Raw genomic sequence first — 26,545 nt, 5'->3', positions numbered from 1 at the left:
AAGACTGTGAATTACCGTGGAGCTACCTTGCTTCCTTACAGGGCTGCTGTTTCGTACCACACCTAGTCATTAGAATCAATAATTGTCCTGCAGTTAATGTTTGAGCTGCTGAATCTCTGAGGGCAAGTCTGAGGAACTATAAACTGGATAAGCACAGACAGACATCAGCAAGCTGTGCAAAGGTGATTCCCACAGCTGAAAGAAAGAAGCATTTTTGCAGCAAAATAAGCTTTTCATGTTACAGGTAAGGGATGATCTAACTGACATTTCACAGAAAGATTTTAAAAGCTGAAGCAGGGGTTTTGCTAAAGGATTTTCAGGCAATGTTAGGAACTCTGCTGTCCCTGTAAAATGGATGACTGCTGTGCTAAGGCTTAGTCTGGTTTATATTTGATTTGGATCAATTTCCTCTGTTTTCTCTTTGCTGAATTTGAACATCTGAAATCAATCAACTAAAGAAAATAATTTTTTTTTTCCATGGAACCAAATACTTGTGATTTTTACTGAACTTTAATCTCCGGGAATATTCTTTGTTCTCTGAATGTTTATTATTGAAAGTCACTGGAATATTTGTAGGATGGTTATCCTAGAGATTTCTCTTCAGTCATGGGAAGCGTGAGGGATTATTAGGGATATAGCACTGAGATGAAGCTAAGAAATGAAGGAGAAAACATGGCTCCAGTCCTCAACCCAGATCTCAAGCTGCTTTTAGTTAAGCTGATGCTATTCTAATCCTGCAACTGCTGTTAACTGAAAACTTTTATATGAATCTATATATACTGGAATTCTGTTCTGAGTGACAGAGGAGTATGGATTTTGGGGTTTCTGTCCTTGGCAGTGAGATGGTTCGTGAGACTTGGTAACAGTTTCCACCCAAAAATAAATGTTCAAGGACTGATCAAAACTTGCAATGGGCAGCATAAATGACATGACATAAGGAAATGATAGTTATGTTCAAAGAGAAGGAAACATCAAAGACACTTGTCATGCAAACTGTGAAATGGCTGAATTTCCACTGCTGCATTTGGTAGTTGGATCTGGACAGGAGAACCCGGCCATGACACAGCCACATTTAGCAATTAATTTGCCAGCATTTTCTGTCCCCAAAAGTAAGGTGGGATTTCCCCTAAAACTTTCTCCTCCCCCGGTAGGTCTTGCTCCTTCTTTTTGCCCTGAATCCAGACCACGGTGCCCCAGACCACCCCATAGGGTTTTTCCTCCCTTTTGATGGCCTCCCCCCGTACTTTTAGCTCCTTGGTGTTCCTCCGCTGCTGGCTGGCAAAGAGGCACCTCCAGCCATGCCTTCTCCAGCGGGACAGACAAAACCCTGCAGGGAGCCCCTGGGCACAGACTGCTTGCTGCCTTACAGGATGGAGAGGGAGCACCTTGGGCACTCTGTCCCACCTTCTGCCGCAGATTAATAAGGAATTCGTTTTTTGAGGTTCCCACATGGCTACTAAGTGCAGCAGGAACAGGCCAATATATTCAGAGGAGAGTGGCAGGACAGGAGGGGAGGGGAGAGGTTGTATAGGCAGAGGAACAGAAAGAATTTTCATTGACTGTGTAACCAGAATATCAGCAACAGTTTTGGTTTGAAGTGTCCTTCCAGGAGGTTCAAAGTGTCTTCTCCTTCTCTCTGCCCTGTCTGTGCCACCTCCTCTGGTTCCAGGAGGTCTGTGAAGGACCCACTAAGGAGGAATCACAGCCAAGCATCTACAGGGGGCTTCATTTCAGCCCTTGCCTCCTGACAAATTTCATGAGTTTTCTGATCACTTCTGGTTTCAAAAGCGTGTTGTATTATTTTCTTCCAGTACCCACACAGTTCCCTCCAGCCCAAGGAAAGAGCCCAGTATTTCAAAGGGTGTAATTTCACACACAGTATAACGTAGCTCAGAATGGGATTTGGAAGATTAACTCCTTTGGCATGTCCTAGAATGAGTGCTTTAGAGAACAGCAGTGTGGGTAGCAGTTTCTATATTCACAGGTCCCCTTTTTGTTCAGTCGTTGAGGAAAGAAAAGAAGGGGGAGGGGCACAAGCAGGAAAGCATCTGGAGGGAGCTGTGCCTCCACACTGTGTTCTCCCCATTGGGGGCCTCCTTGGGACAGATCTGTGGAAGGATTCCTGTAGGTGTGGGCCATATAACATGAAGCACCACTGAAGATGGCAGCACAATATGCCAGCTTCACCTCCTTCCAGAACCGGCCCTATCCTCTTTGTAAAAATCTGGAGGCAGTGAGGAAGTAGGATAGCATTTTGCAAAAGCCATCTAGTTTTCAGGAGGACGGAACATAAACCGTGGAAGTGTGTGCTCAATATTTCTTTGAAATTTGAGGCAGAGAGTGCTCCTTGGACTTGGAAATTTTGTTTCCAGTAGCTATGTTGTTTTAGGGAGTGCAGATGCCTTAGGCTTCCTTTGCCTCTGCAATCTGCAGGAAACAGTTGGATTTTTGGAACCAGAAGACAGACACCTCAGGATAGTCTCTGCAAGACCTCTGTCCTGTGATTAATAGGATTTCCTGTGAACATCTCATTGCTTTCAGTAAAGCAGAAATGAAAATGGCTTTGCAGTACAGAATCATTGTAACAATGCGGTTGCACGGCTTTTTTTGTGTGGGGTTCACTCTTTGAGAGCTCTTCGGCCGTCTCACATGTTGCATCTCTTATACCATTAGGCAAAACCTGATAGGCACAGCCTTCCTTGGCAGCCCAGGGCTACCAGTGGTCTTGTCTCTCTTGAGCAGATCTGCAGCTGCTCCTTCGGGACCGACTCCTCAGCTCTCTCCCTGCAGCTTCAGGAAAACTCAGCTGTTGCCTTGGTGTGCAAATAGACTGGGCCAACTCTATGGGGCTAAAGTGACTGTCATCTCTTTGCAGGAGCTGAAGCAAAGCATATTCCAGTATGCTTAAGCTGTGTGGACTTCAATTTCTGCTTCTCATTCACTTGGTGAGTTTCAGGTTTTCCTTTGTTTATCTGTGAGCAAACGGCAAAGGTTGAGCTGTAATCCATGGGGTGTGCCAGCCCGCAGGTCCTGGTGCCAGCAGAGTGGCTGTAACTCTGGGTGTGTCCCCAGCACTTGTGTGTGACCCCCACAGCAAGTTAAGAAGACAGCTCAGTCATTAGGGAAAAAAAACCTTCAAAAAGCCTAGAAGGCACCAATTTACTTGTTTTCCCTCTTCTACCTCCTCTTCCACTGTTTACAATATGTGAATTTCATACTAGAAAAGATTTAAACATACTGCAACAAATCACCAGAGAGTGCAAACATCAATATCATGAAATCTGCATTATAATCCATGTGCTGACATATTAAATGTATTCTAAGACATATAATGACTCATAGTTTAAACTAGGCATATTAATTATGTATCCTCATTATTTGATTCCTGTGAATTCCTCTTCAGAGGGTTTTCTGGAACTGAAATGTGTTCATAATGCTCTTTATGGACCTTATGTATTAAATGCAATAGATTTACTGATGTTTGTAAAGGCTACAGCAGTGGTGACTTCTACTTCACAATTGAAATTACCAGAAAAGATTGAAAAATGCATTAAATTTAAGTTCAGTAAGAAAATGCCTCAGAATATGGAGACCTTGAGGGGTGCCACAGTGAGCACCTCCTTTTCCCTTCCCTTTTCACAAGCTGCTGCTTGTGGCAGTGCTGGGCCCCCAATGAAGCCACTCTGCAAGCATTATGGCCATCTTCAGAAGATATACCAATGGATATGGACCAAGAGGTAAAGCCTCTTTCCCTTTCAAGCTCCTGAACAGTGATTCATGTGGTAGAAATATGTTTGGAAATATTTATGGTCCACATAAAGTAATTTTAATCAACAGAAGTGATATCTCTTACTTGTTTCACAGGCTGCACTTTGAACTTGCTGGTTTTTATAGCATCAGCCTTTGTTCCTCCATGGCAGGAAACATGATAAAGCAAAATCTGTCCATAAAAGGGCCCCAGGAAAGGCCTCCAGGAGCCAGGCTGTGCCAACCTGTGTGACATAGGAATAGCTGTAGCAGGTCAGATTCAGGGTCCTGATATCTGATCCCTAGCGAGGCCAGCAGTCAGCATTTTGCAAAAATATTAAAGAGTAGCTGCAAAGTGCATTTTCCTGGATGCATAACTATCAGATTGCATTTGTTGATATTCTTCTGCTGACACTAGTGTTCACTAACTTCCCTCCCTCTCCTTCCCCAGCTCTCTTCTTTTCCCCTTTTCAAAAGGAGTCGCAAAGCCTTGTAGGCGAGCGGGACAGCATCTCTGGCTATTATTAAGAACAATATGGAATTATTGGAACACAACTAGTGACACACACTCACAGAGCAGTGCTTTAGGGTGAATTGTGCTGAACTTAGCTATGTTTTTGTCATAGGCAGAATTAAGCTTTCCCTTGGTGATATGCAGACTGTACTTTTCTGTGAGAAATTGAATAGCTGTCCCAGCAGCAATAGGATCAAATCCAGAGGAAAAGTCATGCAGCAGAGAACACACACTCAACCCTGTGCTGTGATGGACAGGGTGGCAATGGCACTGTAAATCTGTAAAGCAAAATAAATAAATTTTTACTATGGAAGAAAAGAAACTTTACCTGTGCAGCTAAATAATGGAGTCCTTATTCTGACAGGCAGATCCTTGATGTTGAAAGATAGGTGGTGAAGACAGGGAATTTGGGGAATCTTGGTCTTTCCTTTGAAGAAACAGGTTGATTATCTGACCCATAGAGTGAATTGTCTTGTGTGCAAGGCCTGCCCTGAAAGGCTCTTCTTTTTTTTGTTTTGTTTTGTTTTGTTTTGGTTTTTGGTTTTTTCTTTGTTTGGAAGCAAGAACAGCCCTAAAATGTTAGGGCAGGAGTGTGGAGGTCTTTGGGCACTGGGGACTGTGGGGTTTAAAAACCTCATAAAAATTTGGCAGAAAAAGCCCATGATGCTAGGACATTGCTAGCCATTAGAAAGAAAACAGAGGCCGAGACAGATTTGTGTGACATTTTTGCCATCAGGTAAAACCCAAAGATCTGAAGGACATGTTTACTCCCTCTGTGGTTTGCATTCGCATGCAATCGATGTGAAGGCGCAGGGCTCAGGTGGTTTGCCCAGATGGCTGCGGCACTGAGGGGGGTGCTGTAGGAACCCAGGGAGGGCCAGCTCAATCCCTTACAAAAAAGATTTGATTTACTGAGGAAATCACAAAGGGTGCAGCCACAGCTCCTCCTCATCCCCAGGTGTGATGTTTGATTTCCAGACACGCTTGTTTTCACTGGGCTTTGTGGCTCTTGGATAGGTCCCGATGGGGACAAGAGGAGATCCAGCAATGATTTTATGAATTCTCTTTTGCTCTTAGTTTACATTCATCTGTTTTATTCTTCTCTTTGCTCTTGAAGGTAGATCCAATCTCATTTAATTATGTAGTGGTCAGAAAAGGGCAGGGCACAAGCCTTTGTTCTCTAATTAATTAATAAGTCTCCCTGCTTTAAAAAAATTATGTACACTAAAGAGCCTGGAGATGTTCAGTGCAAGCCTGGAAGGGTCTCTGCCATTATACTACAGCAAAATAGCTTGCAGGAGGCCCAGGGGTGGGGAGCTGCTGTTTGTGTGTGGTGGCAGCAGACATCCCTCAGCTGCTTTCCTCCATCCCTCTCTCTCCCTCTCTCTCTCACAGGCTATGTGGCTCAGTCTGGAGGGCCTGAGAGTAAGTGGGCCTCTGAAGGACATGGACTTCTCTGTTCAAGAAGGAGGGGGTCCACGCATCCTTCACCAGGTAATCAATGTCTCGTGTTATGCACTCTGGTCAAGAACCCCATGGCCTGCACACAGAGACCACATACGAAGTGCTGTCTCTGTGCTGGTGGGAAGAACAGTCCCTCAAGAGGATCCAAAATTAATTTTTAATTCCTCTCTCTGGGAATTCAAGAATCTACATGCAAAGAGCAGGAGACAACCCCCTCTCAAACACATATTTAAGAGGATATCCTAAGACAGGGATTAATAAAATCAACATTCCTGGAGAATTTCTTTCCATGTAACTTGTGTCATCATTTTCCTTTGACTCTGAGGTTTTCCTCCCAAAGCCATAACCACAGAAGGACAGATCCAGCTCCCAGGCAAATGGAGGATGTGTGTCATTTTTTTCCATTCCCATGCTCAGACAAAGCCTGTCCTAAGCAGACGTTTGCTTTGGAAACAAACTGCAGTCGGGATTTCTTGCAGCATTCAGGAAATAATGTGAAAACTCCTCTGCTGAGGATCAGAAAAGAGCAGACTTGTTTGACCAGACTCTTGGAATATCGTTCTCCCAGCCAAACACACTGTTAGCAATAGATTTTAAAAGTCACAAAAGCATGAAATTATTTTTATTATGGTGAAAATGCTGAAAAAATGATAATTTTTCCCTCTATTTTTGGTTGTGTTTTGTTGTTTTTTTTTTCTTTTCCCGTTGTAGTTCAAACTTGAGCCACCTGCTGTGAGTTTCAACATGTCTGGTGAAAAAGCTGGAATTATTGACATTGAGCCGAGGACAGGAATCCTGTACATCAATGGGTCTCTGGACTGGGAGACCCAAAAAGTGCACAAGCTGCAGGTAAAAACTCAATGAAAAATAGGAAGGGAGAAGTATTCACATTCATCCTCTTTGGGTATACCTGATAGTAAGAGAAATCTGTTGGAATTTTGAGTCCTTTATTTTGCCTATGATTACAGGCAGGATTTTCATTTTTAATATCAAGATTTGCTGGAAGACACACAGTTTTGTAGCTCTCAAAATCTGAACAGGAAAATGCTCCTTCGCAGAGGAAGGCTATGTTCAGAAAACAAAAATTGTAATGCCAACACAACCCTTTAACTCTCCTAATATGAGGGGAATACTTGACTGGAAGTAAAATCTAGCCTCATGAATGAGCTTTTTTTTTTTTTTTTGTTATCCCTGAAGGCTGATAGGGTGAATTCCATTTCTGGAATGGAAAAATGAACTATTGTAATAATTTAGAAAGCTTATAATATACATGGTGACAAACTGAGATTAGCTCAGTTGGTTAGAGCATGGTGCTAATAATGCCAAGGTTTGATCCTTGTATGGGCCATTCACTTCAGGGTTGGACTTGATGATCCTTGTGGGTCGCTTCCAACTCGGAATATTCTGTGACTCTGTGAAACAGTGTGAGTGAAAGACATTTAGGCAGAGAGGCACAGATCTAACCTCTGTCAGATAACAGCAGAAAGCTGTTGGGCAGATGTTGGACTCTAAGAGAGAAAAAAGCTTTGTGTGCTTGTCCTGCTATTATATCCTTTTCATGAGGATCTCACTAGTGTAAGCACTGTTGAGAATGGAGCAGTCTTTGGGTCTCAGTACAGCCTTGTCCTCCTTAACTCTGTCAAAAATGGTGCTGTCTTTCTCTGAGGCACAAGCAGCTGAGCAAGAGATGATCATGAGAGGATCAGTATCTGAACAGACAAAGTACATGATGATTTTTCAGCCAGCCTTAGCAGTCTTTCTAAAGTCTATCACTTCAGGTTTCATGGTTTCACATTCTCAGCTCTAAAGCACCCTTGGATTGGAATTAGAGAGGACAATTTCCTAGCCCCAGAAGTTAATAACCCTAAGCATGTGAATCATTTATAGACAAAAAGTGATGACAGAATGAAAAAGTTATGCTTGGTTAGGCATAAATAATCATGATTTTTATCTATTATGTGCAAACAAAATGAAGTGTGACAGATATATTGTATACTTGGTGATTTAAAGTTAAAGAAGGCTGAAAAATAAGTCAAATTGCATGAAAAAAGTCATTGGAATTTAGAAGTAATTTTTCTTTACTAACCCTTATATCAGACTGTTTTTCTGATATATATTTATAATTGCAATTAGTTATAAATGCTATATCATGTTGGATTTTCTGCTGAAACTGGAAGTGGGAAATTGTCCTCTGGAAGGTGTCATCAGAAGCAGGAGTGGGTTATTTTGTTTTGTTGGCATTATATACTGTGACAAATTCTTGTCAGGGAGCTACAATGGGAAACTTTTCCTTGTGTGTGGACCTGCCCAGTGGTGGCTCTCACCAGATTTGCATGACAGTAAGAGTGGCCTGGCATCTGACACCCTGATATTAATGTATGCCTTTTAACCTATTGGCATGAAAATATTTACTTGCTGTTCCTTCTTTTATCAAATCAGGTGGAAAGTCTAGATGAGAGTGGAAAGAGAGTTAAAGGTCCATATAATGTTACAATATATGTGGAGGACATCAATGACAACCCACCAGAATTTAACCAGACAAAGTACTACGGAGTAGTGAGGCAGAACTCTCGTCCAGGTAATTGCCACCACAATTAAATATTATCATTAATAGGAAGGTAGGTAAATTAAGCAGGAAGGTAAAGTGGTTGCTATACAAGCTGGAAAAAGACCAGTTTTTCTTCCCACAGGACTGTACAAAATAAGGATGAAAGCCTCTAATATAATGAAAGGGCAAAGAGGTGACCACTATATGGTGTAAAGGGATGAGTGTAATCAGAAATATTTTTTATTGCTTATTCTTTTGCAAGTGTCACTTAGCAGACAAATATTGCTGCTCTCTCCATTGCTCTGGGAAAAAAACAAACAACAAAACAAAACAAAAAACCAACAAAACCTTATGCTAGAAGGGGTTTAAAATTTAAAGGCTACCAAAGACTATACAGAAGGAGAATGCTAAGACTATCTGAGTCTTTACATATCAGTGAAAGAAAGTGCCAGGTTAGATATGGGGTAAGTGCTTATCATGAGTTATGCTTCTCAGAACATGGGATAAACCTTAACATTTAGAAGAGAGTCTTAGATTATGAATTGCAGTGATCCAGTCCAAAAGTCATGCAAGTATCAAAGAGCAGTAAGTTGAGACTTACATCTTGGAAACAAAACAAAGGACTCATACAGCTGTTATTGCTGTGGCTATGGACTCAAGAAGAAACTTTTGCTAAATAATATGCATATAAACCTCCATGGGCTCAGAAAATTATTCTGAAACATATTACTGTATTCTTCAGTGCATCCAAGTCAAAAAGATTTTGAATGCTGCACTGGTGCGCAAAAGGTAAAAGTTGACTTACATTACTGGGTATTTCCATATTTTTTCTCACTGTATGATTGTTCTTTTATTGTATCTGTGTTGCAGGTCATGCACCACTTTTATCAAGGTGCTTTGGGTTTAACTGATTTGTGTAAGAACTGCACAGTGGCCTTAAGGAGAGATCCCAGTGAGCTGAACTCTGGGTTCAGGCACTCTTGTGTGGTAGATAGCTCTCTGCTGATTTAACTCTGTCACCTTCTTCACCAACTGGTCACCACACCTGTTGTGATCCTATTAAGTAGAGCTGTGGAAGGTTGATCTGTGGGATGGCATACAGCAGTGTAGCCTCTGCACATGGCTTCCCATGAGAGATGCATTATGGAACAATGGGAGCTCCCCATAAGTTGCTTTCCTGGTTTGAGAGCTCTGCTCGAATGGATTATGTGTTAAGGTTCAGTCTCTTCTCTTACCACTGTTTCTTCTCCAATCCAAACAGGCAAGCCCTTCATGTATGTCCATGCCACTGACCGTGATGATCCTACAACTCTCCATGCACAGCTGTCCTATAGCATTCTCCATCATTTTCCCAACCCTTATGAGGAAATGCTTTTCCAGATTGATAATGCAACTGGAGCAATCTCACCAAGCAGGAAAGGTACGTAAAAGGATTCTTGGTTGGAAAGAGCAAGCTTGAGTTCTGGGATATGCATAGGAGCAAAACAACAACACAGGTCTGATGCTACATTCTGAATAAATGTAGCCAGTGGGACAGACTCCATTAAAGCCCTAGTTTTGGGGAACTTGTTTTTTGTCCCATCAAATCCAAGGGAAGCTAGCAGAAATGGAGATTGAGATCTAAAAGTACACTGAGAAGATCCTCTGGCCTTTAGGACTACACCGTGTCATTTCTTGGAATTAATTCTCTGCCATGAAATCTAGAAACCCAAAAGCAGTAACATGAAAAATGCAGAGAAAACTCAGCTGGACATGTGATCCCAACTAAATTGCAATCATTAGAAACACCCATCTATTCTTCTGGGCTGAACAAGTGCCTAACTGGGGTGAGGGCTGTTCAGTGATGCCTCTGTGCAAAATGAGACCACAGCACAGAGGCCTCATATGATTCCATGCACATGAGGCTATGCTGCTTCATTTAGAGAACTCAGAGGAAGTGGCTTGCTGAGGTTTGTCCCAAAGGACCATCTAAGGAGTAAGCCTGAAGCAGTTAAAGAACCATAGTGCATGTAGGAGGCAATGGGCAGATGAACAGCCTCCACAGCCCCCGTGTCATTTCTCTTGACTCTTTGCTCTGTCTCTAGGCTCTTATTACTTGGATCCTCAAAAGCAGGACACCTTCATACTTGTTGTCTCCGTGAGGGATATGGCAGGGACGACACCGAATGCTTTCACCAGCAGTGTTGATGTGATCATCACTGTGAAGGAGAGCCTGTGGAAAGCTCCCCCCATCATCTACATCAAAGAAAACTCAACCCAAGCCCACCCTGTCAACATCAGCAAGGTAGGGTCCTTGACCACACTCCTTGAACTTCTCCTTGTACCACACAGGTTTTTCCTCACAACTAACTGTGAAAGTGTCCCCACTGTATCCAACACCAGGTTCTTCAGAAGGACTTTGACACCTCCCAGTCATTTTTTTTTTTAATACGGCATCCTTTGGAAATGATTGTTAGTGGAGGTCTCATTGATTTTTTGTTAGCACAAAAGTTAATAGTTTGAAGATGACTGAGATACAGTCAATACAAACACTAGAGTGACTGAACTTTGCCTTTCAGTTTGGGACCAAAATCCAGTCATGGGTCCTCCAGGTTTTGTGCAAACCAAGAGTTTTCTGGAGCTTATTTTATGGTTAGCTTCTTCCACCTGCAGAAGAGCAGGGCAGAGGACCAGCTCCACAACAGCCCTGCTGCGGGCAGTCCCTCACACTCAGGGGCACCTGCTGTGACCAGTTTTGTATCATGCAGCACAACTGCTACATCATAAGTACCTTGAAAGAACTGAAATACTCTCCTTCACATCCTGCTCTCCCAATATTCCTCTTTTCACAGTTCAAGCACAAAATATTTTGCTGATAACTGGAGACCAATAGCAGTGTATGTACCAGTACATATTAACTACCAGGCCAACAGCCTTTCAGAAATATTTGACTTTGAAAAATGCCTTGGCAATGACACCCCCAATGCTGTCATCCCTTGAATGTGGCAGGATTCCATGGATCCTGTTCGCAAGAGTAACTGGCTTGGTGCTATTCTCAGTGACAGCCCCAGGAAATTCAGAATGAAAATGAAAACAGGTAGAAAGAAGACTAACATGTAAGGGTGCACCCATTTTGAGGTCTCTTGTATATGCATTTCATGTGGTAGCCAATGTCATGTTGATTCTGCCTACGGGAAAATGAAATGTAGTTGCTGCTATATAGAACATAATTGTTCATACTGACTCCGCTAACTTAGCAGTCTGTGTGTTTTATTTCATTTTAAATGTGGGGCGCCCCAGAAGGAGCCTTCTTCATAAGCCTTGATGAATGTAAAGCATGCACCTATTTACAGATAGGTACCAGGTATTTGTTTTCACAGAGTCACAGAATCATAGAATATGCTGTATTGGAAGAGACCCATCAGGATCATCGAGTCCAACTCCTGGCCCTGCACAGGACACCCCAAGAGTCACACCATGTGCCTGAGAGCATTGTCCAAATGCTTCTTGAACTAATGAAGGCTTGGTGCTGTGACCACTTCCATGGGGAGCCTGTTCCAGTGCCCAGCAACCCTCTGGGTGAAAAACCTTTTCCTGATATCTAACCCAGACCTCCCCCAGCTGAGCTTCTTCAAGTCCTGCCCTTGGTCAAGAAAGTGAAGAGACCAGTCCCACCCCTCTGCCTCCCCTCACGAGGATGTTAAGGTCTCCCCTCAATCTCCTCCAGGCTGAACAAATCAAGTGTCCTCAACTGCTCCTATTAAGACTTCTCCTCCAAACCCTTCACCATCCTCATGGCCCTACCTTTGGACACTCTCTAAAAGCTTAATGTCTTTTTTATAATGTTGTGCCCAAAACTTCACACAATACTCAAGGTGAGGCCACCCCAGTGCAGAGCAGAGCAGGACAATCCCCTCCCTTGCCCTGCTGCTGATGCTGTGCCCCTCCAGGACAGGGTTGGCCCTCCTGGCTGCCAGGACACTGCTGGCTCATATTCAACTTGCCACTGACCAGGAGCTCCAGGTCCTTTCTGTGGAGCTGCTCTTCAGCCTCTTGTTCCCCAGCCTATACATACAACCAGGGTGGCTCCATCCCAGGTGCAGAATCTGTCACTTTGTTACACTTCATACACTTGGTGATTGCCTGTCTCTATAATTTATCAAGGTCTTTCTGCAGAGTCTCTCTCTCCTGGAGGGAGTTGTCAGCTCCTTCTAATTTGGTGCTGTTTCGTTGTTCCACTTTTCTGAATTAAAGAGAACAAAACAACAGGCAGGAATAGAGAGTGTTAGGAGAGGAAATCATTAGTATTAAGATATTCAAATGAAAATAATGCTTTTTTTTCTCATAATCACAATTTATCTCCATATCACCAAATCCTTTTATAAAAAGGGGTGTGTTGTATCCCATCTGGACAGACAGAGAAATTGTGGTAAAGTGGCTTCAGCACACAATTCAGAGAGCAGAGATGGATTATCAGTCTGACTTTCTGTAGTTCATCCCAAGAGCCCACCAAACTGTTAATTTTCTATTTTATGAAGCTAACAGGAATGCAATTGTTTCTGTTTGTGATCCAGAAATAATCCCTGTTAAATCTCACTCTACACTTGTGACTTCCTATCGGGACTTATTTTTTGGTTTTTTTTTTTTTTTTTAGGTGCAGTCAAATGAACCAGGTGTAATTTATGGCATTTTTGAAAAAGAAAAGCTGCCAAGGCTCCCATTTTCCATCAGTGAGAATGGGGATATTTATGTGACCCAACCATTGGACAGGGAAGAAAAGGATACTGTAAGTAAACACAGAAAACTTCACTGATGGCAGAGAGCACAGCAGGAAGCTGATTATTGGTGTGGGAGTAAATATGAGAAAGCTCAACAGAAAGGAAGGGGGACAGGGAAAGGGAGAATAGATAAAAGTTTTGTTTCTTGTCACTTCTGTTTGGAAATGATGTGATATATGTGAAAGTTCATCCACCTATTATACTGTAAACAGGCTCCAGGTTCTTACCCTAGAGGGGGTCTGGCAGTAGCAATCTCTGCCTACAGCATATGTACAATGTGCAGCATATGTACAATGTGCAGCATATATACAATGTGCAGCATGGACCAGCTATGGCAGGGTTGTAGGTGCACAAGTAAGAGGTAGGTGGTGGGAAGTGTGGAGTGAAGGGTATCTGGAGGTTTCAGATCTACTTCAGACCTTGGGGACCACAGATTTTAAAATCCTTTGAGAACTCAGGCCTCGGAAGCTAAGGGGTGATGGAAGAGTTCTTATTTAAACAGAGAGAAAATACTGAGCAAACTCATGAGAGGATATTTCGTATTCCCGTAGTTACATACAAAAATGCAAAATATTGTCACCGTGGACATTCAAACCATCTAATTGTTATATTCTTGTTGCAGTATACATTCTTTGTGGTGTCGAAAGATAACACGGGAGAGCTGGTGGACAAGCCTTTGCAAATTCATGTTATTGTGGAAGACATCAATGACAATCCCCCTGTGTGTCAGCAGGACCTCACCATAATTGAAGTTCAAGAAAATGAAAAGGGAGGTAAGAAAAGAAATTCTGTTAATTTATACACTTCACTGTATTCCTGTTGTTCCTAGCTGTGTGTGAATGAAGCTAGAAATTCTGATCCCAAAGATTAAAACATGGCTGTCCCAGGGAAATATTTTCCTGTGCAAATAGCCCTCCTGTTTTCCCTTCAATAATTCCTGAGAAAGGATTTCAAGAACCTGAGAAGGACAGATCCAAAACACCCACTTTAAAAATGCTGTTCTATTTAAAATGTAAAACTGCTTTTTTCCACAACCACAGATTTGGATACCTGCTTAGTTAAAAACCTCTAACACTGTTAGATAAACACCTCTTTTATTACCAATACAAGAAATACTGTTCTTAAAGTGGCATGAGCCCATTTTCCCTCATCCAGCTGCAACTCCAGCATAATGCCTCTGACTTCAATGGACCATTACCAAAATCTTCCAATGTCTTGACATCAGTTATTTGATTTCAGGACTGAAAAGTCTGCTGTTACAGTCTTTTGGACTGCCCTGACCCCAAACCAGTATGTTGGGATGCTAAAGCAAAAACTCCCAGCATTGAAAAGATTGTACGTCCATTGAAGTGTTTTCCATACAGCTTTGTTTTTATTGCCCCTCCATCCTTTGCACTGGTATCACTGTTGTCACTGTGCACTTCTGTGGAGAAACGGGACCACTGCATTCTGTCTGACTCCCATCTCTGCTCTGCTACAGGGAGTAACATTGGCTCTGTGTTGGCTACGGACATGGATAAGAAGGACACCCTTTACTCTCGTCTGCATTTCCAAATCCAAAGTCAGGAACCTCAATTTCCCTCAAGGAATCTCTTCTATATTCAGCAAGACACCGGGACTTTGCAATTAACTGGCCCTTCCTTAAGCAAGCGTGATTCAGCCAAGTATTTCTTGAAGGTCCTGGTGACAGATTCAGGTAAGTAATGCCTGCTGTTACACATTGGAATAACTCTGTCCACACTGGCATGACTTGTGTTCAGTATCTAAGGGATATGGGGAGACAAGGAGGATTTGCTGAATAGGCAGCACTGAGAGCTGTCTTGCTCTGGCATGGTACTTGTCCTGTTCTTGAGATGCAGGGAGATTAATCATGATTCGTAATGCAAGCATGGAAGGGAACCAGCTCTAGGACAGAGTGTGACTAAATTGGGAAGCTTGTTAACAAGTACTTCAGAAAGAGATTTCCTTCCGCGGGGGAAAAAATGAAGACATCACGATTGTGGTTTTCCCCCAGATCTTTCAAAGGGACTTAACTGAAAAAAAAATCAAGAAATTAAACACAGCTGCTCAGACAGTTTAGATAATATTTTAGAACATTAAGAGAATATTAAGCTGAAATTATACTTCAAAAATGATCTTTTCCCTTATGTAAATTGTCATGAGTCCTTTGTGATTCATTGAATGGAAAGGAAATCAAACTTCATACCAAAGCTTAAAGCTTTGTGCTGAAATCCCTACAGTCAGGCAAAATTTGTGCATGAAGGAACTGGCATGGAAAGATGTCTGTAAATGAATGTCTGTATCATGAAAGATGTCTGTATCATTTTGGCAGATGATGGAAAACTTTCCAGAGGGAGGAAGCTGGTGATTTGTCTTGGATGCTTATTTGAGTTCCATCCAAACAATGTTGCTTAGAATTTTCCTTAACTTTCAGCTCATGAGGCATGTTCGTAAAACACTAAATCCATCTATATATGGATATATTATGCTTCTAAAATCACAACCTGCCATTGCTGTGGGTGCCTCTGCTCAGGTAGTGGTTAGATTTACATGAATCTGAAGTCTGCCTGTAACAAAACTGGGGGTGCTGCCTTATGGCCAAGAGGACAAGGGAGTGTTAACAACCCAGGGGTTACTTTTTGATATGGAAAAGTGATAATGAGACAGCTAACACAATTTATAGTTATCATCATCCTGGTAAACAGATATGGTTTTAAAAAGTGAGGGAAATGAAACAGGATGGGACAGCGCTGGAGAAATTGGGAAGATCAATGGTAAGATGGAGAGTGAGGTTGTCATTGACTAAGAGATATCTGAGATAAGTGCTTCTCTCAACTTAGTGCTTAGGCTGGGCAATCTGACAATGCTCACTTTTGCTCACAGTGAACTCTTCTGGAGGAGAGTTATTTTTGGCAGAAAGGCTGGTGTGACGTTGTTTGTCTCTTTCCATGCAGCATTCGAAACAATCTGTAATGTGGAAGTACATGTCATCGACATCAATGATCAAATTCCCATCTTTAAAAATTCAGATGTGAGTATTTTTAACACCATTTTGGATGTTCCAATAACTTCTGACAAGTGTTTGAGCATACCTTCAATGTCTATAGGATGTCAGCAGGAAGCTAGCTATTTACAGAACAAGTAACAAAGTAACTACTAGTAAAAATAAAGGTAAAATATTACTGCAAGTCTGCATATAAGCTCTATCTAGATAGTGAGCAATGGGACAGACTAACAGCTAATTATGAAATTTAAGGTTATTTGCTCAGTGGAAAACTGTGTACAGAAAGAAGTTTTTCTATTAAAGCAGTTTATTCCAGAAATGCAAGTTCTGAAGGGAAAGGGGGAAGAAAAGGCTTTAAAATTAATCAGACAGCTAAACAGAAAAAAAGCTGGCATCTCCCAAGTACCTTTCCAAACACAGCACTAGCGTACCCAAAACAGCCAGAAGGTGAATGGGAATCAAAAGCCCTATGTGGCTTGGCCAGAAACAGTGGTCCAGTGATCCGTGCCCAAACCTGATTCTAGGATGGATGTGAGGCTCTTGCCTTTTCTCTGGTGGAGGTGCTGACATCTGGCAGAGCCTGCAGACATTTCATGACTTCTGCCTGATGGCCCAAGCCTCCTGGAAGACACTGGAGTGGCTGAAGTACTTACACAGAGGTGTCCCAGCTCCCACCACTCCTGCAGGCCATGTAGGTGGTGGGCTCTGGAGAGCTGTCTGGCCTGTCAGGCGTAGTTGTCCTTTCAGGGAATCTATGTCAGTTTTTGGGCCTTGCAGACTGCATTGCCCATCTCAGTTGATGGCAAGGTCAGCACAGTCTCATGCAGACAAGGTGCCTGCAGAGCAGGTTTTACACCATCTCACCTCAAGGTCTTGGTCTAGGACCTGGTCTCAAGGTGAGGCTTCTGGGCAGGGGCACACATGAAAGAGTCAGAAGAGCTGGGATGCCAATGTGGCAACAACCTATGGTGCATGAAGCAATCAAATATTTAACAATGAGCGGCCAGGGTGCTCACAGGGTACAGAGAAGCTGGACTATGCCTTCTGCATGATCATGGGCTGGTTTTCACAGAGGAGCTGAAAATTTGGGACTGGTGCTGTACTAGTGGCACTGACATCGATCCCATCACTTACGATAAGTGTGTGGCTAAAAATCTTCCCTCCTTTGTGTGGCTGCTGCGGGTTAAAATACATCCACACATGTGGGTCACTAGCTTGTGGTTGTGCTGAAATTCTTATCCACAAATGGTTGTGCTGAAGTTCTTATCCACAAATGGTATGTCATGTTTCAATGACATCTTTCTCTCTTCAGTATGGTAGTGTGACTGTGGCAGAAGATATCCCAATAGGAAGTATGATATTAGAAATCGAAGCAACTGATGGAGATGAGCCTGCCACAGGGAGCTCCCTCATCATCTACCAAGTGAAGGAAGGTGATCCAAACAACACGTTCACCATAGAGACAGACGCTGAAACAAACCGAGGGTTCATCAAGATTAAAGAGGTAAATAGATGGATTTTATTCTTCTCCTTTAGTGTTACTTATTTGTCATACACACTGCCCTGGTAATGATTTGTGATGAGGGTTTAACTGCTGGTGGGGTTGGGACACCCTAAGCATGGTGCAGGCTGCAGGAGGCTCCACTTTTGGACTCAGGCTCTGTGCCTGTGCAGTGCTCATACACACCTATCCTCCTGCCTTTGCTGTGCCCTCACCACCAGCAGCAGCTCCCTCCACTGGCTCTGCTGCTGGCTGCTTCTCCAGAAGAGCCAATGACGTAGGTCTTTATGCACCATAATGACAAAAAATTTATGTTATTTGAGTGATTTTGCAGCAGCATTTCTGGACAAGAGAAAGCCAGCTAATGCTTCCATGGGGTGTGGTGGTAGTGGTGGGCTGTGATGGGGCAGATTCTCCTCCCTGCAGATGCTCTGGCCATTAGTGGCCTTTGCAAAGCAAGGTGCAAGTGTAGCCAGCATGTCTCAATGTCAGCATGGAGATGCAGTTTGTTCCTGATGAGGGGAACATTAACTGTGACCAAGCCAAGGACAGGTTGTGCTGCCGTAGGCGATACAGCCCATATGCTGAATGCTGGAGACAGGAATATAAGGAGCACTTTTTTTGGCATCCATGAATTTCAATAACAAAATTGCTCTCCCTTTGAAATTAGCCTTCTCAAAGGTGCTTGGACTATGGATCCAGAAAACTTATCACTCATTTCCCAAGGGGTGCCATATTGTGTGCCTCCAGCTCGTGTGCTGTCACCAGGCCAAGTGCAGGCAGAGGCAGCGTTTGGTGAACCGTCTGCAGCATCAGCCTCAGCCTCATTTTTTCCCAAGGAGGCAGTTGTGAGAAACTCTGTAGTGTAACAACCCTTGTTTGACTTTTGGCACCCAAAGGTCGTTTGAGGCCTTCTCATACAGAGCTATAAATACTATTTCTGTAAACAGGATATTGTTATTAAACTCAGTCAGGCAGGTGGCAACATTATTAGAAAATGCAGTTGCTGAGGAAGGCTCTAAACAGGCATATGGTTTCATTTAAATGGACCATTCCGTGTCATTTTCTCCTGACAGCTCTCCCTTATTTTGCCTGTGTTTGGGATGCAATCTCCTCCTTGAGAAGAGGGGGACTTTTTAGTTTCTTATTGGAGCTCCCCACAGCAGCAGAGCCATTGCTTCAACAACCTTTTTTTTTTTTTTTCCTAATTCATCCAGGCTCTTGATTTTGAAACAATGCCTGTGTACAACCTGGTGATCAATGCCACAAACCCCGAACCGCTGGTGGAAGGTGTGCAGTACAACTCAAGCTCTTTTACCGTGTTGAAAGTTTTTGTGACAAATGTGGATGAGCCACCTGTTTTCCAGAAGCCAGTTTACAAAACAGAAGTGTCTGAAGACATTCCTGTCAATACCTTGGTCATGACGGTGGAGGCCTATGATCCTGAAGGGGATTCTGTACGGTAAAAAAGAGTGACTATGATTAATTAATTGAGTTTAGGGTTTCAAAAATTGTTCTAAAGGAAATGCAAGGAAATGCAAGGAATGCAAGGAAAATATGCCCAATACCTGGCATGTGGAAAAATACTGTTTTTACAGAAGTCTTATCTCCTAGTAGAAGGTGGATGTGTGGTGGGGTAGGGGCCAGCGACCCACCTGCAGCTGGACAGTATTTTTCTGACCAGATTTCTCTCTGTACTGTGACAAATATCAGCCTTGAAACAGGAAACCACAAGGGAAGCAGGCTAATTTATATCTCCAGGAAAAAGGTAGAGCCGGACTGAGAATAACAAGGTTCATAATGCCTTTATCAAAAAAATAAGGCATATACTGTGTACCCCTGAACCAGTAAGAGAGTAGCTGCTTTTCATGACACACAGGAAACAACCAAAATGCACAACCTCAACTTTTTCTCCACCAAAATACACATCCTCAAGTCTACAACTGAAAAATAATTCATTTTCTTTCCTAGCTGTCAGAGATGACACATCTCTTTCTATGGTGGATGCAAAGCTCTGTGCAAGACAACTCCTGTGCTGTGTTGCATGTTGTAAATGTACCTTACACAGCAGAGTCAGATAGAGGAGTTATTTGTGACTTTTGCTGTACAATTCCCAGCTGGAATGCTGAACGGATCAACCCAAAATAAACAGTTCTTGAAATTTAACTAAAATTCAGCAAAACACCAAGTGGTTAATGGAGTTGCACAATGTGACTCTTAGGCCTCCTGTGGGTTCTTATTCCCAGAGATTTCTCATCTGGCTTTCTACTTGTCCCAAACTTTTGGGAACTTATCATGTTTGGCCTTCTGTCAAGCTAGTTTGAAAGTGAGCCACATAGTCCAGAAGCTCTGGGGGATGATGACAGAGACACATGACAGGAATTTAGCTATACATAAACCACATTTCTGCTAAGAATAGGTCAAAGGGCATAAAATAAAAAGTATGAAAAGTAGAAGATGTACAAGCATACTGTTTCTAGTGTAAAGGGTACTGAAAGAACAAAAACATTGAATGAGAAGGTCTGGTCACTTCTACTCAAGCAAATGTCTGTGCTTTAACTGGGTCATATGTTCATGGTTAAATTTGTGTAAGTAAATACCCTGGGACCTTGGTGATTTTTTAAACAATGATATAAACCAAATTATGTGGTCATACTTAAAGCACACTCTGTTCCAAGGCTGCCCCAATGGTAGTAACAGGCTGCTCCAGACTGGCAGAGGATAATCATCATAGTCCACCTTGGGACTGGTCCCTTCTCAGTCCACAGTAGGGCTCCTGGATGCACTGGCCCCTCTGTCCCCTAGCCCTTGGCTTGTGCCCCCATCAAAACCAAGATGTGGGAGATGTGATAGGGTAAGATAGACATGGGATTTGGACAAAACACACTTCTGGACTAAAAGCTCAGCGCCATCCCAGGTTCCCCATTTAGAAGGAAAGTGGAATTGCAAGCACATAGGCTACAGTAGAGATGGCATTTCTGTAGTTCTGCTCTCACTTTTATTCTGGATGATTTTGGCCTCTCTTCCTCTGTCTGTGTCTCCTGCTAGTCTGTAGTATTGTAGTACTGTGACTCTTCCAAGAATCCTCTCTTTGAGTACTATTGTAATCAAGCTTCTTACATAAAGTCAACAAAGAAGTTGCTTTGCTTTGCAACATTTGCTTTGTTGGAATTTTTTCCCAATTTGGAACGGTATATATGATTTTTTCCCCCTATTTCTTTCCAAAGATACTCCTTGGAAGGTGATGTGAGAAAATGGCTGAGAATTGATTCAGGCACTGGGCAGGTATACACTGCTTCCCCTTTGGATCGAGAAACTGAAGAAATATACTCAATAGAGGTTGTTGTATCAGAGCAAAGTAAGTGATGAAACAACTAAATATACACAATCCCCTGTCCTTATTCTTTTATGAGGAATTATCATACCTACCATGACTAAACCCATGAAAAGTACTGGAACATGTAATCTCGGATATACATCCTGTGGTGTATCCTTAGAAGTATGTATTTCTTAAGAATTTAAATTTGTTGAAGAAATCTTGATGCTGTGGATTAACAAGGATTAAAATAGCTTTCATGAAGTTTGGTATAGTCTTATATTTGCTTGGACCACACGACATATAGAGAAGATTCAATTTTTTCACTGTTTTCAGCATCAATATTTTCTGCTGCTTTTTTCTCTACAGCTATGAAGATTTTAGTCTTTCTCCTAGGTACGGTTAGGTTTCCTGAAAACATACCCAGAGAGCAATTTGTAACCTTCTACAGAATTTCATTTTATTATAATTAAAGCAAATACTCTGTCAGGTCTGAAATATATTAGGACTTCTAGTTCCAGCCATTAAATCTTTCAATTCTGTCTTGCATTTTCTGTATATAGAAGAGGAGTGGGAAACTCAAGGCATTTCATGCTTAAGAGTGTTGCAAAGAGTACTGGTCACTTTGGATGTGACTGCTTGCCAGACATGATGGATATGACAGATTACTAGATATGATCTGCCTCCTTTCCCTTGCGAGCATTCTGTAGCTAGCAAGAGCTGGTGGTAAATAAACAATTCTCGTTAAAAAATAGTGGCAGCTACCACAAATCCCTCAGGACCTCCTGAGACCTTGTTTCTGCCACCTTTTGACAGAACACCACCTTTCACTGCCTATCTGATGGCGTGCCTCTGTGATAGCTGCAAATGCAACAGCCCAGAGTGTAAATCCAATGTGTGCATGTAACTTTGCATTCTGTTAAACTCGACAGATAATGCAGCTCAGAAATCCAAAGCGTTCCTGGTTCTACACTTACGTGATGTGAATGACAACTACCCAGAAATAGCTAAGGATTATCCTACTTTCTTCTGCTACCCGGTCAGGGGAGGAGAGAGAACTCTCATTCAAGCTACTGATGCTGATGAACAATTATTTTATTCAAAATTTACTTTTTCCCTTGCGGATGAGATGAATGCAAGAAATAATTGGGAAATCTCAAAATTCAATGGTAAGCTAATTCAGCTGTTCTTACAATGATATGGGGCTCACGCTGGTGAATATGAAGAATTATAGAATTCCTTTTCACTCTCATTATTGCATAACCAGTGTTCTGTGTAGGAAAAAAAATGGGTTGTTGAGAACACCAAAGTCCTTAATTCTTTTTAACAAGAGGTAAAACCCAGTATGTTGCAAGCTATAATTTCATGAGTATTTTTGATAGAAGGAGCATGTAGGTATGAAATACATGTGTGTTTAATGAACACAATTAACTACTGAAAAAGAAATAGAACAGTTTGCAAACTGTACATTTCTGACATTTCATGCAGAAGGAAGTCCTGCCTCACAAAGTGAATGTAGCTTTTTGAAGGGGCAGTAAACACATGAATAAGTGCTTGGCTGATAGAGCCTGTCTGAATTAATAAAACATGTTTGATGAATTGTCCCACTCGAGAAAGCTGGGTTGCCACAAATTTAAAATTATGAAAGAATAAATAATAATTTAAAATTCAGGATTTGGAGTAAACAGTCAGCTCTTGCAGTGAAGGGAGTTCATGTGTGGTTTTCCAGAGGTTTTTTTGCTGGGATCAGCATAACTCAATACATATGGATGTGCATTGAGGAGGCAAAGTTTACTCATTATACAAAGTTATTTGAGTAGGAACCAACTGTGAAGAATTTCAGAACATTCTTCCAAGACTGAGTTGGTTGAACAATAAATTTCACAGGTGCTAGTGAACCCTGGACTCCCAAATTCACTTTCGAAATCATGGGTGCTGAGCTGGCCATTATGAATCAGGCAGGAGAACTGTAGGCATTTCCATGAAAATGTGAGATCAGCAGAATTCAAATAAACAGGTCAAATATTGAGGATTACCAGGAAACAACCAGAGAAGAAACCTGAGGACATCATTATGTCTCTGTATAAATCCATAATTTCTTCAAGCTTTGAACTCCAGTCTCTCTAGCTCTATCGTAAAAATGCAGTATAACTGGAAACAGGTTTAGATAGGGTGACAAGGATAATAGAGTTATAAAATGGCCTGGTATGAGGAAGTGTATAGGACCAGCAAAGTAAGCTACTACTTTTAATCATGGAAGACAGTAGGGAAAGAATGCAATAGAGAGATATAAAATGATGAATGCTATGGTCAGGGTAGCCAAGGGTTCATCCTTTGCTCTCTCTTCCAGTGCACAAACCTGGGACCCTCAAGTGAAGCTTGGGGAATTATTTACAGTACAGATAAAATGAGGAGGTAGCTGACTTGGGGACTTGCTGTCTCAGGGTGTTGTCTGTGCAGAAATTTTCTACAAGTTCAAAGCAAGAAATTACATCTTGCTCAAGAAGTCCTTGAGCTGAAAATGTTTAAAGGGTGAGAGGGAGGAGTAAATAAAATACACGCTTGCTTTTTCATCATCATCTCCATTTACTCTGGAGACAAGATACTTACATCAACAGACCTTTGATCTGATCCCAATGGCTGGTTTTACTTTTTCCAGTTTTAAAGAGTCTTAGCTGTGACAGTGTAAGTTCACTAGAAGGACGGTCTGTCCTACATTTCCTGGGAACAATTTAAGCTGGTTGTGGTCTCTATGAGTATAGGGGACTACTCCAGGTTTAGATGGGATGCTATCAGTGTAGCACTTCCCAAGACCAGATTTGGCCTGGTGTAGAAATTAGGAAGGAAGTTTTATAGTCATATTATGCTGAAGGCCAGACTAGGCTTCTAGATATTCCCTTTTTACCTAATATCTGCAAACCAATGAGATCCTGGAAGACATTGAGGAAAATAGGAATTACTATCATGTGCAAAGCAGCCTTAAAAAAAAAAAAACAAAAACCACTTCTAGTGGTATGAATGTTGAACTAACTTTCTTTCTTGTGCTGACATGAATGTCCCATTTCCTACTTACAGCTACTCATGCTTACCTGTCCCCAAAACATGCTAACTTTGAAGAGAAGGTGTATGATGTTCCAATAATACTTAATGACAATGGAAAACCGCCTTTGGAAAACAAAGTGAATCATAAAGGTATTCTATGCACACAACTATTACCTTCAAGACAGCAGTTACATTTATAAATAACCAAATGTGACTACTAAACTTCTCATTAACCTCATGGCGTTTCCTTTTGCAGTAAGCATCTGCAAATGCTCCATTGAAAATTCATGTTTTATCGAAATAGACCGTGAGCACTCCTGGCCAACTGTCGGGCAGGCAATTGGGATTCTACTTGCGGTCCTGATCATCATTGGTAAGTCACTTCTTTCTGGCTGATTTGAAGCCAGACCTCTGAGATATCATGGTGCTGCTGCTGCATTTCTGACATGAATTCACTCGTTGGGTGAAGATTTGTCATGCATGTTGCAGAATGAGTGAAAGAGGGAAGATCCCATGATTGTGTGTCATGATGGCTGCTACTTACTGCCCTTTGCCTGTCAGGGTGGGGTTTTGAGTTTTGTCTTGGGCATCCAGATTATAGTGAAAATAGTGAAGCTTCCTACTTATGGTATCCGTACCTGTAGCTTATAGTCATCATTTTATTCTCCTATTTCAGCTTTGCAGGTTTACATCTTTCATATTCATTCTAACACTGATAAAGAGGAAATAAATTTATATACAGTGTAATGAGCTCATCATGATTTTGAAAGATGATACATTACATATATATATATGTATATATACATTATATATATATATATATGTATATTTAAGAGGGACTGCATCTCAGGACAAACATGACAAACTCCTGCTCAGAGGGAGGGGGGCCTAAAATAGACACTTTGCTCTAGGTCAGATCCTAGAGGAAAAGTTTTCCTTTGGGGGAAGGCCTCTGAGCCCCAAGGCATCTGATCCTGCCCAGCACTGCCTTGGGTTGATGCTCTTGGTCCTATGCTGCACGGTCCTTCCTCAAAGCTGCTTCTCTTCAAGAGGTAAAGCACTGTGGATATTACAGGGCAGTGTCATGGCCCTTGCTGGAACATCTTTTCAGAAAGTTTACTCTTCCCTTTACAGACAAACACTCTCTGTTTTTCAGGTGCCATTTTAGCGGGTGTGTTTTGCCACATGAGATACAAAGAGAAAAATAAGAAGAGCGATCCCAAGGATGCAAAAGATAATGCTGAACTCAACAGACTGACTTAATGGCTGTTTCATCAAGAGACAAAACTGCCCTTTGGGTTGTGAATGAGTGAACTGTGAAGCTTCCAAAGCCCAGAGATGTACTGTCACAAACACGATAAAAACATGCAAAAGTATACTCCCAGGGGTTTGGCCTCACTTTTGTACATAATACTATTTAGTCACAAACATAAAACATATGTAACCTTTAGCAGCAGCCATTGGTAAGCTTATCAGCTTTGACTAAAGTGTTAACTCATGACAACACCAAATGTTGAGCTCCTTCAGGGATCTATACATGGGACCATTCTCCTTCATCTGACAGCTGAAGTAAATATGGACTTTACAGAGGACTACATTTTGTTGACCTGCACATATTTGTCTTTTTCCAACTCAGTAAGTCACTGAACAGGAGACTGGGGAATAGTCCTGTGCTACATTTGAAGATACCCCATGAAGTTGTAGGAATCTCTCTGACTCTCAGCAAAAAGGAGATCCGAAACTTATTGCACTCTGTAATCTGCCATGGGCCGTGCCTACTTACATTGCACTGAATTTGTACTATCAATGTGGCATTTCAACTTTTTGTTTTTGATATCCCATAGAGTAAAACCAGTTTGTGAAGCATCATGGTCTTTCATTACAGTTTCCAAGTCAAAAAAACTCTATGCCGAGTCATGTAGGTAATATGCTGTTTCATCACACTGCTGCAAATATTGCTCTTGCCCCCTACACATAAGATAAGAATAAAAATGTTCTTTAAATATTTTAGTCCCTGCTTATTTTATAAAATAAATAAAAAATGAGAGAGTGCATGAGAGCAAATCATTGCTGCTCGGTTCTCTATTGTATTTAACCCTTACTTTCACCTAATACAGATTAAAAATGGCTCTTAGGCCAGAGTGATATGTGTCCAGCTGATTCCAGATGCAATGATTGCTGGAGCCACGTCTCTCCCAGTTACAGTGAAATTTATTTGAACCCAGGGTTACACTCAGAGAAAAAAGCCTTTCTCCTGACAGCATGCCTATAGAAGGGCATTTTTGGTGACAGTTTGAGGAAGGCTTTTCTTTTAAGCTATAAATAAAAGCTGGCAAATATTGTGTTAAACTGAAAGACAATATACTTTTGAAAACATTAAAGTAAAGGTCGTATGGAAAAGAGCATATTTGTTTACCCAGGATTTTTTTAATGGCTTTTGCATACAGCACAGAACTAGAAAGAAAAGAGCACTTTTTTGGTAGCATTGCATTTATAATAGGTTTTCCTAGAATGCTGCCAGCAAAAACTTTGCTTTTGGGCTTCAGCAACACAACCCAATTGTTGTACCTCTTGCCCCAGCCTCCCCAGCTGTTGGAGCTCTGTTATTTGCTGGGGGGCTCACTGCTGGAATGTATTTATTTTATGGTGGGA

The 26,545-nt window shown here is 41.9% G+C and overlaps 1 protein-coding gene across 1 annotated transcript; it reads left to right on the top strand.

Moving 5' to 3' along the window:
- On the top strand, window positions 1-25,892 carry CDH17 (cadherin 17). The gene is made up of 18 exons (XM_038130055.1): window positions 1-244; window positions 2,876-2,945; window positions 5,657-5,755; window positions 6,437-6,574; window positions 8,165-8,303; window positions 9,535-9,693; window positions 10,358-10,557; window positions 12,907-13,038; window positions 13,653-13,803; window positions 14,511-14,726; window positions 15,985-16,061; window positions 17,347-17,538; window positions 18,753-18,997; window positions 20,763-20,893; window positions 21,784-22,020; window positions 23,927-24,043; window positions 24,150-24,266; window positions 25,050-25,892. Exons 2-18 carry the CDS (start codon window positions 2,901-2,903, stop codon window positions 25,154-25,156), a joined length of 2,502 nt encoding a protein of 833 aa, XP_037985983.1. The 5' UTR covers window positions 1-244; window positions 2,876-2,900; the 3' UTR covers window positions 25,157-25,892.
- Window positions 25,893-26,545: the final 653 nt, after the last annotated feature.

The sequence above is a fragment of the Motacilla alba genome, chromosome 2 (genome assembly GCF_015832195.1).
Source record: "Motacilla alba alba isolate MOTALB_02 chromosome 2, Motacilla_alba_V1.0_pri, whole genome shotgun sequence".
NCBI classification, from domain to species: Eukaryota; Metazoa; Chordata; class Aves; order Passeriformes; family Motacillidae; genus Motacilla; species Motacilla alba.
Note: the sequence above shows the minus strand (reverse complement) of the source record. Positions and strands in the feature narration are given on the sequence as shown.